The 18,512-nt window shown below is 52.7% G+C and overlaps 1 protein-coding gene across 1 annotated transcript in view; it reads right to left on the bottom strand.

The window, feature by feature from the left end:
* Positions 1-2,176: 2,176 nt before the first annotated feature.
* The window catches only part of LITAF (lipopolysaccharide induced TNF factor), a 35,088-nt gene continuing 18,752 nt past the window's right edge, over positions 2,177-18,512 (bottom strand). The window contains exons 3-5 of the mRNA XM_047838003.1: positions 9,009-9,233; positions 6,175-6,331; positions 2,177-3,444 (exon numbers count right to left, since the gene is read on the bottom strand). Of these exons, the coding sequence (XP_047693959.1) occupies positions 3,336-3,444; positions 6,175-6,331; positions 9,009-9,228 (486 nt within the window). The 5' untranslated portion in view covers positions 9,229-9,233 and the 3' untranslated portion in view covers positions 2,177-3,335. The remainder of the gene's footprint in view (positions 3,445-6,174; positions 6,332-9,008; positions 9,234-18,512) is intronic.

The raw sequence follows: 18,512 nt of genomic DNA, 5'->3' as shown, positions 1-18,512 counted from the left end.
CTGGGAGACGCCGCGGCGCCCTAAGAGGCTTGTTTGGATCTCCTTGGCTGCGTAGTACATCGGCACAATGGAATACCACTCAGCACTCAAGGCCAATGAGCTGTCAAGCCACGGGGAGATGTGGAGGAACCTTAAATGCGTCATGCTAAGTGGAGGAAGCCAATCTGAAAAGGCTCCACGCTGGACGGCTCCCACTCTGAGACATTCTGGAAAAGCCAAAACTACGGAGACGGTCGAAGGATTAGTGGTTGCCAGGGGTTAACGGGGAGGGAGGGAAGAACAGACGGAACACGGAGGATTTTTAGGGCAGAGCAAACTACTCAGTGTGATGCTATCACGGTGGATACCTATCGTTACACGTGTGTCCAAACCCCTAAGTTCATCAGTTCTAACAAATATAGCCCCTGCGGGGGGGGGGGGGGTGGGGGGAGGAGGAGAGGCTGTGCGTGAGGGCAGGGGTGTATGAGAGAGCTCTGTCCTCTCCGCTCCGTTTGGCCGTGAACCTAAAACTGATCTCAAGTAGCTTATTTAAAAGGGAAATAAAGTAAACGCATGAACATTTTCCTAATACCGCAGAGAATAGTCCCAAAAGTTAGTTAAATGCACTAGGCGATACACTTGGCTGTGAGCTGTGGTTTTCTGTGTGTGTGTGTGTGTGCGTGTGTGTGTGTTTAAATCTGACCCTCAGAATCTTGTTTCTTTAAAATTCTTAGGCTGGAAACACACACACACACACACACACACACACACAAACTGGTTTCTCTTTCATCACCTTGCTGGATCTAGTTACAATCCTGTCCTGCATCTATAAAAAACAGACGACTCTTTGGAGAACAGTTGAGTCATAAATGCAGGAGATAACTTTAATAGGATCCCAAATGCAAATCAGAACTTTGCAAGTAAAATCCCAACGTCTACATTTACTCCTAACAGAGATCCTCGAGCCCAGAGAGTCAGAGAAGGATTTTAACAACCTGAACACGAAAGAGGCTGCCGCCAGGGAGAAAACCGAGGCCAAACTGCGCATGAGTGTATGAAGCCACATTTACGAATCGTTCGGCGCCCCGGAGAGGTGCTCTCACAGTAGAAATTGGGAAACCAGTTATCCCAGGGAAAACATTTTTGTGGGCGGTGCTGCGGTCAGCCGGGAAAAGTCACGGGCTTCCAGCTGGCTTAAATAGGTGCCATCCCTGAATACTTTTTTGTTTACAAGACGCCAACCAACACTGATGTGTTAGGCCACCTCTCCCAGATGGACGAACGGTGTATGAGACAGACAGCCGCTTGGCGTTTGAAATCGGTAAAATTCTTGAGGTCCTAGTAGACATAAAGCTCTTTCGTTCACTGGATGTGGTTCAGCGTTGGCGACACGCTCAACTCCCAACGTCCCCGACAAACACTGGCCACACAAAAGAGCCTTGTAATTTGTAAACATGTATGAGTGTGCCCGCGCTCGGACCAACACAAAGGAGTGACCCACGAATGCTTCCTACTCCAGGCATCTGATGTCAGTTTCAGTTCCACAGAGTGTACGTCGTCGGGTCCCTGAAACAGGGCTCTTGTCTTGTGGACCCTGCATACGTAATTAATCCCAGCTTGAGACCAGTTCTGTACCACCATCCGCCCGGCCCCCATCTTGCCCAATGAGACCATGCGATCGAGAGGAGGTCGGTGGCGATTTTTCAGGACCGTTTAGGTTAGGGTTTAAACGACAACGTAAGCCACGCCGAGATGCCGTCATTTCCCGTGCCTTCCGAAACGAGGCTCTGTGACCAGGTAGGACAAGGGGGGAGGACATTCATATTCCTGGCGAGTTACAATGCCCCTCTTTTCTCGCAACTCACAACCACCCTGATCAATGAACAAAGCAAGTGTTGTTTGGAGAATGAATGAGGACAGCTCTCTTCTGTGCATTTCATTAAAACCTGAAAGCTATGGTTTCCTGCCAGAGATGATGCCTAGTGAGTTCCAACAGCCTAACATTCAATTCTGACTCACTACCAATGCGCCCAGCTCCGCCCTGGTCGTCCTGAAGTGGAGGGATATTCAGCAAGCCTGACGTTTGTTTATCATGAAGGATTTTTCTACCGTTAGGGACCAAATAAAGGTTCTTTGTGGCAACGGCTGGAAACGCAACACGAGCCCTTTCTTTACACCGTTAAGAATGGACAAACAGTTCAATGAGTAAACCAAAGACTTTATTTTGTAAAAGCAGATAACACCAAAGTACTATGTAGTATCCATAAATCGTTGCAAAAATAATTACTTTCAGAACATCCAATGTATAAGCTGAATCAATGGTTACAGCTAGGATTTTCAGCCAATATACAGATTTTTGTTCAAGCCCTGGGCTTGATTTCTACATATCATTCACATGCACGCCCTGTGCATATTCAGTATCAAAACGGGGACTCTTGAAAGCCGGACCCCAGCTTTATCTTGATTTCGAAGATGACACAACAGCCAACCGAGAACTCTGGTTTGCCGACTGAGTCCCAGAAATCATGTCTTCCGACGTCCTACAACAAACTGTATCTCTGAAAAATAAAATCAGAATTTAGATTCCCTTGCAACAGTCAGGTCCCCAAGCTCTCCAGCACCGTGGTACCGGGATGTGCTCAAACTGCTCTTCCTTGGCCTTTCTAACCACTGGGGACCCCATTTCACGGATGTGTGTCTGGTGGGTGTGAGTAGGTCTTCCTTGCACTTAAGAAGGAATGAAGAAATTAAAGTGAATCGGTGTGCTAATGAAAAGCCCGCCGTTACAGACTCTGAGAGCCAAGCCCTTAGTTTATAAGGCAAGATTTTTTGTCGCCCACAAGGGGGGCAGTGGGGGGGGGGGGGGACACAGATGAGCCTGAAGGCAAGCACTCAAAAGGCTGGGTCAGCCGTATTCGGTATCTGGGCCAGAACGGTCTCAAAAAATAAGGCAACGTGCGGCTTCTCGGTTTGAGACTGTCCCCCGGAAAGGCCCCCGAGGCAAGAAAAGGGCCCCGAGGCAGCCGGCCACCGGCCAATCACCAGAAGATACTTGGACGGGGCAACGGTCACGGTTGGACGGGGTGACTTGGGGTCACGGTAGGCGGGAGGCCCTTGAACCAGCACTCAAGGTGAACGTCTTTGCGTGTCCTGTGCACGACGCCAAGCAGCAACGTCTGGGGTTCTGGAGGTGGGGTGCGTTGGCGATGTATTTTTTTGCCCCCAAAAGAAGACACGAAGGTGAAGCCCCTGGGGAGACGAGGCCGGCAAAGTGGAACCCCCACCAGGGGCGGGACTGGGTAGGAGTCGGAGAGCACTTCCTGCGGCGCGCGGCTCCCTCCGAGTCTGGCCGAGTCCTACAAGCGCTTGTAGGTCCCCAGGAGAGCTTTGCAGTTGGGGCAGTAGTGGTCCACGTCCTGTAGGGCGTCCACGCAGAAGGGAATGAAGCAGCAGCCTGCCACGCACCTGGAAGAACACAAAGAGCCACACGCGGAGCATGCCATCCTCCGTCAGGGTTTCGGTTCGGGACGGGGCGGGGGGGGGAGGGGGGGTGGATCCGTCGACGTCCTAACCCCCCCAGAACCTACGGCTGTCACCTTCCTCGGAACAAGGGCCTTCGCAGGTGTCATTGATGATCTCAAAATGGGATCATCCCCGATTATCAAGGTGGGCTCCCTAAACTCAATGACCGACGTCCTTGCAAGAAGACAGAGGAGAGGGACACAGAGACGCGGAGAGGGACAGGGTGAAGACGCAGGCAGAGACCGACGTCGTGCGGCCAGGAGCCGAGGGCCACCTGGGCCACCGGACAAGGAAGGATTCTGCCCTGAGAGTCCTCAGAGGGAGCACGACACTTGCTGTTGAACCTCCGGCCGCCAAAATTGTGAGAGGACACGTTTTTATTGTTTTAAGCCAACGGGTTTGTGGTTGTTGGCAATGGCGGCCCCAGGGCACTAATACACCAACCAACGCCAAGGCTGCTATCTCAGACAGACTGTCCTGGGTGTATCTTCAAATCCTGGCTCATCTGGGCATCTTTCAAAGTCTCAGACTGGGGCCAGCAAACTTGTTTTGTAAAGGGCCCGACAGCACATATTTTGGGCCGTCCTGCCATCATGGCCTGAAAACAGCCATAGATACAATCTGTAAACAAAGGGGGGGGGGGTGGTATTTGTCCCACTAGAACTTAAAACGGGCTGGATTCGGCCCCAAGGCTAAAGTCTGCTGACCCCTGTCTAGACTGATCACTCTTCCATATGGAGAGGCTGCAACCAATCAGAATCCCCCAAAGAACAGCTCTTAACCTACGTCATCTGTTATCAGTGCACACAGGCAGGACCTTCAGATAGCTTGTGGGATAATAAGAACTACAGTTGGTCTTTGTCCCCAGTTCCTGGCAAGGAGCTCCAAAACTCTAGGAATTTCCGGAGTGACCGGAGTGCCTTCTGTCATGCAAAACAATCCCCTTTCAGTCACACCTGCTTTTCTGCTAACAAGGCGACCAGGGCAGGGTTCCTGCCTCAGGATGGGGCTGCTGGGCGTCCTACGTTAGAACTCAGGAGGGGATAGGTAGGGGCTGGGGCTGTAAAAACCCTTGAACAATCTATTTGGAGAGCTTCCGGATTGAACACATCCATGGGCCAGGGGAGTGGTGCACCCCCCAACTCCACGGGGACAGCGGCTCCTGCACCCGGGACCCTTCTGGACCTCACTCTAGGTATCTCTGCACGTACCTGCTGTTCATTTGTATGTACCCTTCATGACAAACTGGTAAATGTTAAGTACAGTGCCTTCCTGAGTTCTGTGAGCCAACAGCAAATAGTTCTGTGAGTTCTAGCAAATTATCAAATCTGAAGGGAGAGTGGGACACCCCATTTATAGCTGGTCGGGGTCAGAAGGATGGATGGCCCGAGATTTGTGACTCGCATCTCTACTGGGGCGCAGGCTATGGGACTGGGTCCTTAAGCTGTGGGGTCTGTGCTAACTGCAGGTACTCAAGTGTCAGAACTGAATTGAATCACAGCTGGGGTTGGAGAGCTGGTTGGTAACAGAAAACAGCCCCACAGGCAATGTTTGCCCAAATGTAGTTAAAAATCGGCATTTCACAATGCACAGGACAGGCAGCGTAATCGACATTATTGTAATCACTTTGGTCGGTGACAGATGGTCGGGAACTAGACCTACCGTGGTGATCATTTCATAATATATGAAAACACTGAATCACTATCTTGTATGCCTGAAACTGATCTAATAATGTCTGTCAATTATCATTCAATACAAAAAAAATCAACAATTTACAGGAAGACATTGGCTTACACAAAGCAGAAACAGGATACCGCCTGGTGAGGAAATAATCTCATGAAAAAAAATTCCCCCTATGGTCTAAGGTTACCCAAGTTCAAATAAGGTCAGCCAGTGCCTTCGAGCTAACCCTCACCACCCTCGCCAGACACAGCTCCAAGCTGCTGGATGCACACATTCACTTATTCTATCCCCAATAACCCCTGGGGGCAAGGGCGGGGAACGTTATCACCTCCAGTTTTCAGAAGAGGGAAACGGAGCAGAGAGGTGAAGTCACTCGCCCACAGGCACACAGTACTGAGGCAGGACTTGACCCCACAACCCTACAACCCTGCATGTAATCAGAAAAGGAGGGAGGGACAGAAAAGCTGCCCCAATCTGAAAGCTAAGATCAGCAGAGTCTGACACTCATCAGAAGTTCCCTTTCTGGGGGCGCCTGGGCGACGCAGTCAGTCGGTTAAGCTTCCGACTTGGGCCCAGGTCGTGATCTCGCGGTTTGCGAGTTCAAGCCCCGCGTCGGGCTCTGTGCTGACAGCCTGCTTTGGATTCTGTGTCTCCCTCTCTCTGCCCCTCCCCTACCCTCCCGCTCTGTCTCAGTCTCTCTCAAAATAAATAAACGTTAAAACAAAAAAAAAGAAAAGAAAAAGAAATGTCTAAGGGTATCACCCCGCCCAGACGCAGGGGGCTGCTGTGTCTGCCCGGGAGGGGTGTGAGCAGGTGGGCCAGACGTGGCGGATGGGACAGCAGTTTCCAGCTGTGATGTGCTGGAGAGCGGTGGTCCCCCACTGGGGACGACTTCTGTCGGGGGAGGGGGTGCGGAGGGCAGGGGTGCCGCTGACCCTCCTGCGGTGGACCCCCGGGGGAGAGCCTGGGGGCTGAGCACGCCGGACTTACCCCAGCAGGCACAAGCTCCCGCAGGAGAGCCAGGTGAGGGCACCGGCGTTATAGGACAGCTGGGTCACGATCATCTTGTTGCACGAAGGACAGCACATCTGGACTGGACGGTCGAAAAAGGACACTGGCTGCTGCACGTAGACGGTCTGCACAGCAACTGAGGGAACAGGAACGGGCGACCGGTGAACGCGGGGGGCCACTGGCCTGGACACGGGAGCCACCCGAGCGTCCCCAGTGAGCAAGTGGATAAGCACGAAGGGACCTCTCCAGACAGTAGAGCCTCACTCGGCCTTCGAGCGACATCCTGGGGCGCCTGGGTGGCGCAGTCGGTCAGGCAGCCGACTCTTGCTTGAGGGTTCAGGTCATGATCTCATGGTTTTGTGAGTGCGAGCCCCGTGTCAGGCTCTGTGCTGCTGCTTGGGATTCTCTCTCTCTCTCTCTCTCTCTCTCTCTCTCTCTGCCCCTCCTCAACTCACCCTGTCTCTCTCTCTCTCTCAAAAATAAATGAAAAATTAAAAAAAAAAACAAAAACAGGAAAAAAAGGACATTCCGACCCGCACTAGAACACGGATGAACTTTAAAGCCATCACACGGAGTGAAATCAACCAGCCACGGGACAAATACCGTGTGATTTCTCATGGACGAGGCACCTAGAACCATCCACTTCACGGTGGAAGGCCATGGCCCTGGGACAGGGGTGGGGGAAGGGCACGCGAAGCTGCTGTTCGGCAAGTTTAGGGTTTCAAGTTTTGTGAGGTTTCAAAGTTCTAGAAAGGGACGGCGGTGATGCCTCGTGAGAACGTGAACGTGCTTAACGCCACTCAACCTCACGCTGAGAAGCACTTTACGATGACGAATTGTACGTTACGTGTGTTTTACAACATGTGGCGTCTTTCCAGCATCATCCTGCGACAGGCTCTCAACCCCCCTCACCCCCACACAGGGGGGGTGGGGAGAAGTTCCTGCAGCCGTTTGCGGCTCAGCCCCGACCGAGCTTTCAAACTTGGAAACATGTAGCAAGCTTGCTGCCCACCCCCCGGCACTTCCCACCTTGCCCAACACAGGCTGATTCAGCAAGACTGGGGCAGGGTCCCCAAAAGGCTCTTTAAGCTCCCTAAGTAGCTCTACGAAGGTGGTCTGCGGATGGTTAATTCCAGAAACAGTGATACGCTGGGGTTTCGCCTCAATTTTCTTCATCCCCGGATTAGTGGTTGCCAGGGGCTGGGGGACGGGGAGGGACGGCTCACGGGTACGGGCTTTCTTTCTGGAAATGTTCTGGAATTAGCGCTGAGGGTCGCACAAGTCTGTGACTTTACTGAAACCCCTGAGTTCTGTACACTTTAAAAAAAGTGAGCTTTACGGTACAGGAATCGTATCTCAGCAACGCTTTTATCTGAAAACATGAAGTAACGGTTGTTGCCAGGGTTACGTGAGATAAGGGGGGGCGGGGGGGAAGGGGGGAAGGAACCCCACGCCGTGTCGCGGGCGCGGTGAACCCTCGATAAATAGTTTCGTCTTTTCACACGGGGCTCCTGACGAAGTCCAACGGCCAGCGGTAAGGCAGGAGTTTCCCGCCTCATCGCTGGGCTGGGAACGCCGGCCCAGACTCTGGGGCAAGTCCAGGGAATCGAGGTGCCCGTGGCCCAAGTACGTAAACTCATGCTAAAACGAGGAAACTATGTAAAGAACACGTACAGGCGTTCACAGTCACCAGAGGTGAGCCTCGAGTGACATAAATCGTGAAGGCCTTAGCACTCAAAATGGTTTTGGTTTTTGGCAAAGCTGTGCAAGCTCGTATTCCTCTCAAAGTGACTACCTTCTGTTCCAGCTGGAACGCCATTTCTGTAATCCAGGCAGGAGGGGAAATTAACTGTCGTCCAAGCTCACAGAGCCTAATACTCCTCGAAAGTCCCAGAAAGCCTCTCCTTCCAGAAAAGGAGTATGTAAGCATCTGCTAACGCTCACATGTGAGCTGTGTTAAAAATCTTTTTTTTAACTTGGTGCAAGAATGAATTATTGATCAGAGCGTGATGTGAAACTGTCTAAAGTCACCTCGCTCTCTTCCAGCTGAAGGGGTCAAAGTTGCTCGAGCACGTCAACACTGGCTCCCTTTTATCAAATGATTACTCATAGAATTTTATTTTTATCTTAACAACCACTGATGTAGGCACTTGATGAGCCCAGTTTTACAGGTGGGGAAACTGAGGCCCGAGGCCATCGGGTGAGCCCAGGCAGTCTGACTCACAGCCCTTTCTCCGAGCTGGTGATCTCCTCCCGAGTGGCTTGCGATACTGAATCAGCTGTGTGCCTGGGCGCACCTGGGCAGCAGGAAGGCCCAGAGGGCAAGGCCAAGAAGAAATTGCTGGAAGGCCGGGAAGCCAGGCGGGCCGGCTGGCGGGCTGGGACAGGGTCGGCTCACCGGTTCTTAACTCCTGTCTTTCTGCTCCCTCTCCTACTCCAGCCCCGGCCTCGGGGCAGAGGTTTGAGCCTCAGCGGGCAGGGAGGGGACCCTTACAAGCAAACCCCCCACCCCCCCACCCCACTTTCCCTGGGATTGCCGTGTGCCTCTGTGGTCAGTGCCAAAGGACTGGTTTGTGGCAGACGTGGGAAAGTTCATAAACGGTACTTTATCAGGGAAATGACAGGAGCCCCACAGATGTGGAACCCAGAGGACTAGATGGAAAATTCCAGGACAGGGGGTAGAGGCGGACTGACCAGCGTTTCACTTAGACTCAGGCCGAGGGACTCCGGTGGCTCCCCTGATTCCTGCAGAGTCCCCAAAGCCAGGGCGGAGGGCCAAGGAGAGGGGAGGGGGCGCGGGAGGCGGCACGTACTTGCGTTGGCGTTGGGGACGGGCACTGGCTGGGTGTAGTACGCGGGGGGGTTCATGCCCTTCCCGTCTGGGCCCGTCACCAGCCCCGTGGTCGGCCCTGGCACAGGTGCAGGAGGCACGGGGAAGTAACTGTTAACCGCCACTGTCTCTTCATAGGACGGGGGTGCGGACGGCACTGAGGAAGGCCCCGCGGCCGCCTGATAGGATCCCGGAACAGACATGTTATCTAAAGCAAAACAGAAGACACCAGATCAGAAATGTGAGTGACACCTCTCCCTCTCTCTCTCTCCCCCACCCCCTTCCACCCGAATCTTCCAATCCCTACCAGACAGAAAATGAGGAAATGGCTTGTGTCCAGCCGCGTCCAAAAGCCAGAAAGGGAGTTAATTAACGTCCCTCCACGACCCAAGAACTATCACCTGAACGAGGGATTCCCCAAATAAGGCTAAAAGGGGAAAAAAATCACCACGCCAAATCATTAGCACCTAGAAAACTCCAAGCACACATCACCCCCAAATGGAGCCGGAGCTTTTTTCTTCACCCTTCAAACTCCTGCCCAGCGGTGGCCCGCCTTTCACATCTAGTGCCTTCTTTTTTTACCCACTGTGGTTTTTACGGATGGGGTTTCAGGAGCCAGAAAAGACCCAGGCGTTCAAACTCAACCACAACCTATCACCAATGGAGTGTCTGCGTGAAGGAAGCCAGAAATGCACACCGTGTGATACCATTTTAATACCGTTCAGAAGCAGGCGAGAGGAGTCACAGGGGCCAGAAGTCAGGAAAGCTGTGAATCCTGCAGGGGTGAGGGGGGGTGGAGGCTGGAAGGGGTGGGTCGGGTGGGGGGAGTCTTCTAAGGGGCTGGTCTTGTTCTTCATGCTGGGGGGTGATCACGTGGTATGAACACTATGTGAAAATCCAAGCGATACAATTAAGGTGTGTGCGCTTGTCTGTTGGTAAGTTACAGGTTTCTCTTTTTCAGTTTATTTATTTTGAGAGAGACAGAGGGAGCGAGAGAGAGCAGGGGAGGGGCAAAGAGAGAGAGAGAGAGAAAGGGAGAGAAAGAATCCCAAGCAGGTTCGGTGTGCGGGCAGCATGCAGAGCCCCACACGGGGCTCGAACTCACAAAACCATGAGTGAGATCATGACCTGAGCTGAAATCAAGAGTGGAACGCTTAACCGACTGAGCTACGCAGGGGCCCTGTTACGGTTTTTAAAAAGTAAACACACACACACACACACACACACACACACACACACACACACACGGCTCCCATTTTGAGAAAGGAGTAATCAGAGAAGCCAGGCACATATTTCCTTTTGTGAGGGCAAAGAAAGGGTGCCCCCACCCCCGCCGCCACCTCGCAGAGCTGATGCCCGCCTAGAATTACGTGGCCTGTACCCAGAGTGCATTCCTGTCTGAAGCCCCGTGCTCAGCGGCCCCAGGGCAGCTGGAGAAGGACACAGTGCCGCCTTTTGTGTGGCTCTGTTTTTCTAAAGGGGCAGGGCTAAGGCAGCCTTAGAAGATCCATTGAAACCTGTCTCAGGAGAAATGGGGAAATGGGCTGGGGGGCGGTGTGCACGAGATCCCCTGCACTCTGCCTTGTCTTCTAGAACCCGTGGGAAGCAGAAGAAGCAATTAACTCTGCCGCGGGGAGAAGGGGAGACTCCTCGAGGAAGCTCAGCCTTTGAGCTGCCCAAAAGAGGACATTTCTCTGGGGGAAGAGAGGGGAGGGGGTTCCAAAGCAGAGACAGAGGCAAGGGAAAGTGAATCCGTGTAAAACAAAGTCAGTGAATAAAGCTAGACAGGTTGGGGCCGGATTGTTGAAAATTTGAAAGTCCTATGGAGGTGTTGGGGCTTAACTGTAGATGTCTGCCCGATGGAACCCTCTGGAAGAATGGAAATGTTCTCCATCTGGGTTGTCCAATATGGCCATCCAGCAGCTCCCCACGTACCACCCCCCCACCCCGCCCCAGCTGCTGGACTCTCAGAATGTGGCTGGTGTGACCTGGGAGCTGAATTTTTAAATTGCATTTCAAGTTTAAGCGATTTAAATTTAGAATCTAATAGGCAGGAGCACCTGGGTGGCTCAGTCGGTTAGGCGTCCAGCTCTTGATTTCGGCTCAGGTCATGATCTCATGGTTTCATGGGTTCGAGCTCCTTGCAGTGACAGTGTGGAAACTGCTTGGGGTTCCCTCTCTCCTTCTCTCTCTCTCTCTCTCTCTCTCTCTCTCTCTCTCTCTCTCTCTCTCTGCCCCTCCCACACATGCTGTCTCAAAATAAGTAAATAAACTTAAAAAAAAAACATCTAATACGCAATGCAATTATTGGAAAACTTATGGAAGCTCTTCCACCTTTCTGAAGGACCCCTCGGCTATGTGAATCGACTTTATCTACAGCAAATTTAAGGAGCTCCGAATCTAGATCAAACATTTTTGACAAAATATTAGCATCCAACTTAGGATATGATGTCAACATAAAACACACCCTGGATTTCAAAAAATTTTAAAACACTGACGTGAAATATCTCATTCCTAATTTTTCAAACGGACAGTTATGTTGAAATAACAATATTTTAGCTAGGTGGAGTCAAGTAAAATGTGTCCTTGCAAGTCATTTCACCTGTGTCTTTGCACGTTTTTAGATGTAACAGCCGAAAAATTTTCAACTATCTATGTGGCTCACTTTCTGCTTCTCCAGGACGGCAGGACTATGGAACACGGGGAGCCATGGAAGGTTATAGAGGAGTGGTCCAACCCTAGGAAGTGTAACTGAAGCTGGTGTGTAACAGAAGCAAGAAACAAACCGTGGAAGGCCCCTACATGTGGGTGGAGGGGACGGTGGGTGGCAGCTACATTCAAGTCTATTGGTGGGGGGGGGGCGGGGGAGGGACAGCTAGTCAGGAAGGCAGGGGCATCTGTGAAAACAGGTCCAGGGTTTAAAAATGGGAACCTTGTGAAAAGTGGTCACAGTATGTTGTCAGTTTCCTCTGACACAGGGAAACAGAAAAGCAGAAGGAAGAAGGGAGACAGAACACAAACATCAGCCCCAGGATCGGCCGGCAGCTGCTCCAGGCCCGGCATGGGCTCCAGGGGACTGAGGCTGGGGGCGCGCTCTGGAGAAATTCCCGACCTCGCTGAAGGTCAAGGACTCGCTGTCCCTTCGCGTCTCAGCAAAGGCAGACCCCGAGCTGCCTCCACAGTTTATTCTAAAAACTGAGTCATAGAAGAAAACCACAAGAGCCGAAAACACAGGTTGTAGAGAGAGCCTAAAATAGCACCGAGCACTCCGGCTGCAAGGGAGCTGCTCTGGGAGGGAAAACTATGGTCTGGGGGGGCCTTGGGGGGCCCTAAATTGTGCAGAAAAGGTTTGGGTCAAACGGCCGGGAAACAATGACTCAACTCGGAAGGCCAAATTCCTCCGCTTCAAAACCACTGCCCCTTCCTCCCAAAGTGACAAAAGGCAGCCAGAAACTGTGTGGTCAAGGGTGAACGTGGGGGTGTTGGGGGGGCCTTCTTTCCCCTAAAGGAAGGAAGAAGGGCCTGCGCTTCTAGAAAACGCTTCTGGAAATCAAGGCTGGGCGGCTTAATTGTCCAGGCATCATGGGTCTGGTGGCCACATCCTAGTTTCTGAACTTCGGGACAGTGTCTCTTGGGAACACTGACTTTGTGTCAAACAGCCACATGATAAACACTTATAATCGTGAAAACATACAAGAACAGGCTAGAATAGTGGGGGAAAAAAAAAAAAAAACATCCAAAAACATAGCCAGCTGGTTTGAAGGCTTTCTAAATAAATTCCAGGGCCTCCCCTCCCCAGGCCCCAGGCCAGGAAATGCCACTTCAGTCCTATTTCTTTTTCTCCCCACATTCCCCCATTTCTTTGTAATTTGGTTCCCCCCGCCAGGGGTGGGGGTGGGGGGCAGCAGGCCCGCCTAGTCGCCCCTCCCGAAAGCTCTGCTCAACCGGCCTCCGCCTCCTGGTCCTCACGGCCTCCGCCTCCTGGTCCTCACCCCACAACGTGAAACTCTGAAAAGGCAGCCAGCCTTCTCTCACTCCAACACACACGTACGTACACACACACACACACACACACACACACACACACACACACACAGACCTACAAGACAGATACACAGACAGACCACACACACACATACGCACTGCACGGTCACCAGAGAACCCTTCGTCCCTCCAGGTAAGTAAGGCCCCCTACGTGCTGAGGTGCTACCACAGTCATATCTGACTCCGGCACTCCTCCCTCTGGGACCCACAGGAAGGCATCTCTGAGGTTCACAGAAGAGCAAAGCCACAGTGCTGCCACATAAAAGCACAGCCTTGAGAATACCTTTGGCGGCCAGGGAGGCCAGGGAGGCGGCTGCGGATCCCAGGCTGCCATCTTACCGGGAGCCTGGGCGGGGGAGGGAATAAAGGAAAAGACGAGAGGGTCTCCTCCCTCGCTCCCCACTTGTTTAACTTTGTGATTAGGCCCCTGAGAGTGGCTTTTCTTGACCGCCCATTGAAAAGGACACGTTGAAGGCAATTCTCCATCCACCTTCCACCACCTTCCACCACCTTCCACCACCTTCCACCACCTTCCATCACCTTCCATCACCTTCCATCACCTTCCATCACCTTCCATCACCTTCCATCACCTTCCCTCACCTTCCCTCACCTTCCCTCACCTTCCCTCACCTTCCCTCACCTTCCCTCACCTTCCCTCACCTTCCACGCATCCAGGAAATGCTCGGGGCTGGGGAGCTCTGTTTTCCCCACCTCAGAAGGGCTCCGTCATCAGCGACTTTAAATCCACAAAGGCATTCCAAACCCATTGTTCAGACCCGGAAAATGTCACCAGAAAATGTCACCGGAGTGTGGCAGCCCCGGGGGGCCCAACACCCGGGGGGGGGGGGCCCCCCCCGCGCTCAGCCCGATCCTCTGCTGTCCCCAACTTGAAATTCTGAAGACTTTGGGAAGCGGGGCCCTGCGTTTCCATACTGCACTGGGGCCCAATGTCACGCAGCCCAGTGTGGCCACAGAAAAGGAAAAGGACGCGTGTCTGATGCACACAGAGGCATTTCTAACACAAAAAGGCCTGGACTTGAACCTAGAAATTGGCCCGTGACTGGCTGCACCATCCCAGCCCCCACTTTATCACCTGTAAATGTGCCACTTGGACTTTTGGGGTCCCTAGCTGAAAATTCCCCTTGTTCGCAGTCTCAACGGATTTCCTCAATGAGAGATTCTCTCTTAAATGGGCAGGGAGGGGTATATAACGGATACTTATTCCTGGGCTTACGGGAATGAGTCCGGGAGTAGCTCATTCATCAAACCCTGGTTTAGAACATGAGTTCTCAATCTTGTTTTCATTATAGCTGCCTAACCCCCTCCTCACCCCCAAGGAAAAAATTAAATTACATTTAAATTTAATTAATGAATTTAAATATAATTTAATTTCTACCTAACAAGAGAAATTAAATACTAAGAAATAAGATTTCGTTGGATAGGGTTGAGTTTTGGAGGGCCACACAGCACCGTACTATCTAAGACTTTTTTTTTTAACCTCTCCCCCACCCCCCCAAACCAATTTTCACTCCCCTAAGTCCCCACTGAGAAAGGGAGAGAGAGGTGGGCAATGAGGTATTTGGGGGCCAATGAGTTTTCCAAACCACCGACATTTATTCATTCAGTAGTCCCAAAATGTGTTTCCCCTCTCCTTGCTGTCATGAATGCAACTGTCTGAACGAATTTCAACCTTTTACTGACTGAGTCCTGGGGTCCCTGACGTCCGTATTATGCCCAGCCTCTCATGGTTTCATCTGGTGAGTCACAACCAAGGGAGGTGGGCAGAGGGAAAGTGATCAGCCCAGGGAGCCCTCCCCTCTGCCTAAAGGGGCCAACCAGGATTGGACTGGCTGGCGCCCACTCCCTCGGGCACTGGGGTCTTGAACCTGCAGGATTCTCCCCCAGCCAGCAAGTGAACGATGCTAAGGGTACCAGATAACCAGGCTGTTTGAACCCTATTTGGGAATCTCTGAACCCAGAGGTCCTGGTCTGAGCAGAACCTGCTGTCTGTCACCTACTCCCCACCCCCCCACCCCAGGTTCACACTAAGATGTGAATTCGCATTCACCCAGCACCGCATTACGATGAACTATAGCATTACGATGAACTGTAACGGGAACTATAAGGGGCTCTCGGTACTGCAGCCGCCTCCGTAATTCACACCCTTACTCGCCACCCCACGTGGTCCCGGTGACTCAGGAATTACTGTTGTCATCCCAACTCACACACGAAATAAACTGGGGCCCACAGAGGCGAAGCTGCTTGTCCAAAGTCACACAGACAGAGTGCATCGGACTATGGTTTTACCTGCACCCATCCATCAGACTGCGGAGGACTTCTTTATTATTATTATTATTGTTATTGTTTATTTTTGACAGAGAGAGAGAGAGACACAGCAATCGCGGAAGACGGGTAGAGAAAGAGGGAGACACAGAATCCGAAGCAGGCTCCAGGCTCTGAGCTGCAGGCACAGAGCCTGATGTGGGGCTCGAACTCACACACCAGATCATGACCTGATCTGAAGTCGGACGCTCAACCGACTGAGCCCCCCCAGACGCCCCTAGACCCTGGAATATTTCCGACCTCACCCAACACCTCCCAGGGAGACACAGACACAATCAGCAGCCTTGTTTTGCACACCTGACCCCCAAATGACACGTGGAAAGAAAAACAGGGGGGCGACATTATTTGAACGCTCTGCCTCCCTCACACGTGTAAAAAGATGCATTTTCTGCAGACGCTCGCACCACACACTCAGGACGAGGCGACAAAAGGCCTGCCTATTATGGATTCCAACTCATTTTGTCACTGGCGACTTTGCCATGCAAAGCGATCTGCTTCTTTAATAAGGATGGAGGGGCGGGGTTGAGGACCTTAATATCAGCCAAAGGCAGATCTCCAGGAAGCTCTTCCTTCTTGTGATGGGAAGAGGTCAGAACCTCCCCAAGATAGTGTTGTTCTGCAGCTTCCTATGTACGGGACCTCACAGGGCCGGGCCGGGTCGGCCAGCTGCCTCCACACCCGCTCGGGGAAAGGCAAAGGCCCCTTCCCCGAGGAGTCTCAGAGCAGCTCAGCCCCGGCTCTTTAATACCTGCTCTGCTGAAAGAGAAGGAAAAGGCCCTCAGCATCCTGGAGAGAAGCCAGGCCCGCCGAGCCCAGCGATCCTCACATCCTGAGCTGATAATGAACCGGTCCTGAAGCCTCGGGACACGGGAACAAACCCAGAGAGACCTCCTGCTCCTAAAACGTTAGGCCTGACCGGGCTCAGAACTCTCTGGAACACACTGGTGGGACCCACTTCGGGCCTTTAGGTCCTCCTGGCTCTGTTCCCGCAGAGCCGCGCATTCGGTGTTGGCGGAGCTGAGCCCGGCCGCGGTCTGCGCGGCATCCTCAAATCCAAGGGTAAGGGCTGACCCCGGGAAGTCTGGAGACGACCGGCAGACGGGCCTTCCCACCGCAAAGTTGGCCCCAAGAGATCGCCGGGTGAATCTCGACAACGCGATGCCGCGGGGTGGGGGGGAAAGCCAGGCGCAAAGACCACGTAGGGTAGGAGTCCATTGACATGAAACGCCCAGAACAGGTATATCCGGACCCAGAAAGTCAGGGCAGGCCAGGAGCTGGAAGGAGGGTGCTGGGAGGAAACAGGGGTGACTGTTAATGGGTGGGGGGAAGGGCAGAGGCGGGGGTACAGAGGATCTGAGGCAGGCTCCACGCTGTCAGCACAGAGCCCCATGCGGGGCTTGAACTCATGAACTGGGAGATCATGACCTGAGCCAAAGTCAGACACTCAACCGACTGAGCCACCCAGGCGCCCCTGCACATTTTTATGCATCTGCAGCCTCGCTTAGATATCCCCAGACATGCTCTGGGCATGCTCTTTCCACTGCCCTCGGTTTCCTTCCTTCCCGATGGGCTGCAAATTCCTCTCATCTGTCACATCCCAGCTTGTGCATCACCTCCCCCAAGAAGCGATCTCTGGCCTTCCGAGGGGAGAATTAAACCTACACAGTGCGGAAATCAAGGGTGCAGGGTCTATAGCCGGACTGCCTCTGGCCAAATGGCATGCCTCAGGGCATGACTTTAGTGCCTCATTGATCCCATCCATAAAATGGGGACACTGGTAGTTTCTTAAGGCTCTTGGGAAGATTAAATGAATCCACTTAAAAAAAATTTTTTTTTTTTTAATGTTTATTTATTTTTGAGACCGGGAGAGACAAGAGAATGAGTGGGGGAGGGGCAGAGAGAGGCGGGGAGACACAGAATCCGAAGCAGGCTCCCGGTTCTGAGCGGTCAGCACAGAGCCGGACGTGGGGCTCGAACTCATGACCTCTGATATCAACACCTGAGCCGAAGTCGGACGTTCAACCGACCCAGCCACCCAGGTGCCCCTGAATGAATCCACTTGTGAAAAGCACGCAGAACAATGGGGGACACAGAAGCACTCTGCTCTATTTGTCACAGAGCACTTCTCTTTACTGGTCTCTCTTCCTGATCAGTCTGTGGGCCTTGTAAGGGCAAGCGCTGAAATGCCTTCAAATCTGCATCCCTAGCATCTAGAACTAGGCTCACAAGGTCACGGGTGCTCTGCGGGGTGACCCTCCACCCCAGTGCGCCTGAGATGGAGGGGTTCCTCTGGATACGGGATTCTGGTGCTCACACGGGGAGCACAGGACAAGCTGGTCATCCTGACACTTCAACAACAAATGGGGAGAGAAAATAAGACCCATCCAGGAAAAAGGGTAAATAAGATCCCATCCCGGCATCAACATTTGGAAGCAGACATCACTGAGGGTCTTATCCTAACACCTCCACCAGGAAGCTGAGGACGTTTTTTGCAGGAAGATGCTTACCTAATGACAAGCCTCGGTAACAGATGGTCTCCTGGTTCAGCTCAAGGTTAACATGAGGCTTTGGCCAAAGTGGCACTAAACACACCCCAGAATTGGAATCACTTGACTGGGTCTGAAACCCTTCATTTCCTCCAGGATTCCTGGGGAGGGTGGTGTTTCTCAACGGGGCACCCCAGGGATGTCAAGGCAGGAGATCGAGTCAAGACGTGGGTGGCAAAGGAAGTGTGGAGGCGGGCAGACACGAACAAGATTGAATCAGAGAGGAAAAAAAAGAAGCCACGGTCTCTGAACGTCAAGACGGGCTCATTCCTATTCCTTGATGGAAGCTGATGCCACTGATGAAGGTCAGGGCTGACCTGCTCTGCGAAGGTGCCCCGGGTTTGTGCCAACGCCCACTCCTGGTTCTGGCTGGGGTTACGGAAGAGAGGGAGGGGTTCGTCCTGTGACTGTAGCACCCGTCCGACATCTGGAGGACTCGTGAGCAGGCTCCACACTGCCACCACCCCCCACTCAGAAACACCTGTCACTCCATGCTCACTACGGGGTAACCGGATGATGACTCATCGACTCTCCAGAAATGACCATCTCTCTTT

This window comes from Prionailurus viverrinus, chromosome E3 (assembly GCF_022837055.1).
Source record: "Prionailurus viverrinus isolate Anna chromosome E3, UM_Priviv_1.0, whole genome shotgun sequence".
Lineage (NCBI taxonomy): Eukaryota > Metazoa > Chordata > Mammalia > Carnivora > Felidae > Prionailurus > Prionailurus viverrinus.
This window is presented reverse-complemented; position numbering and strand designations above follow the sequence as displayed.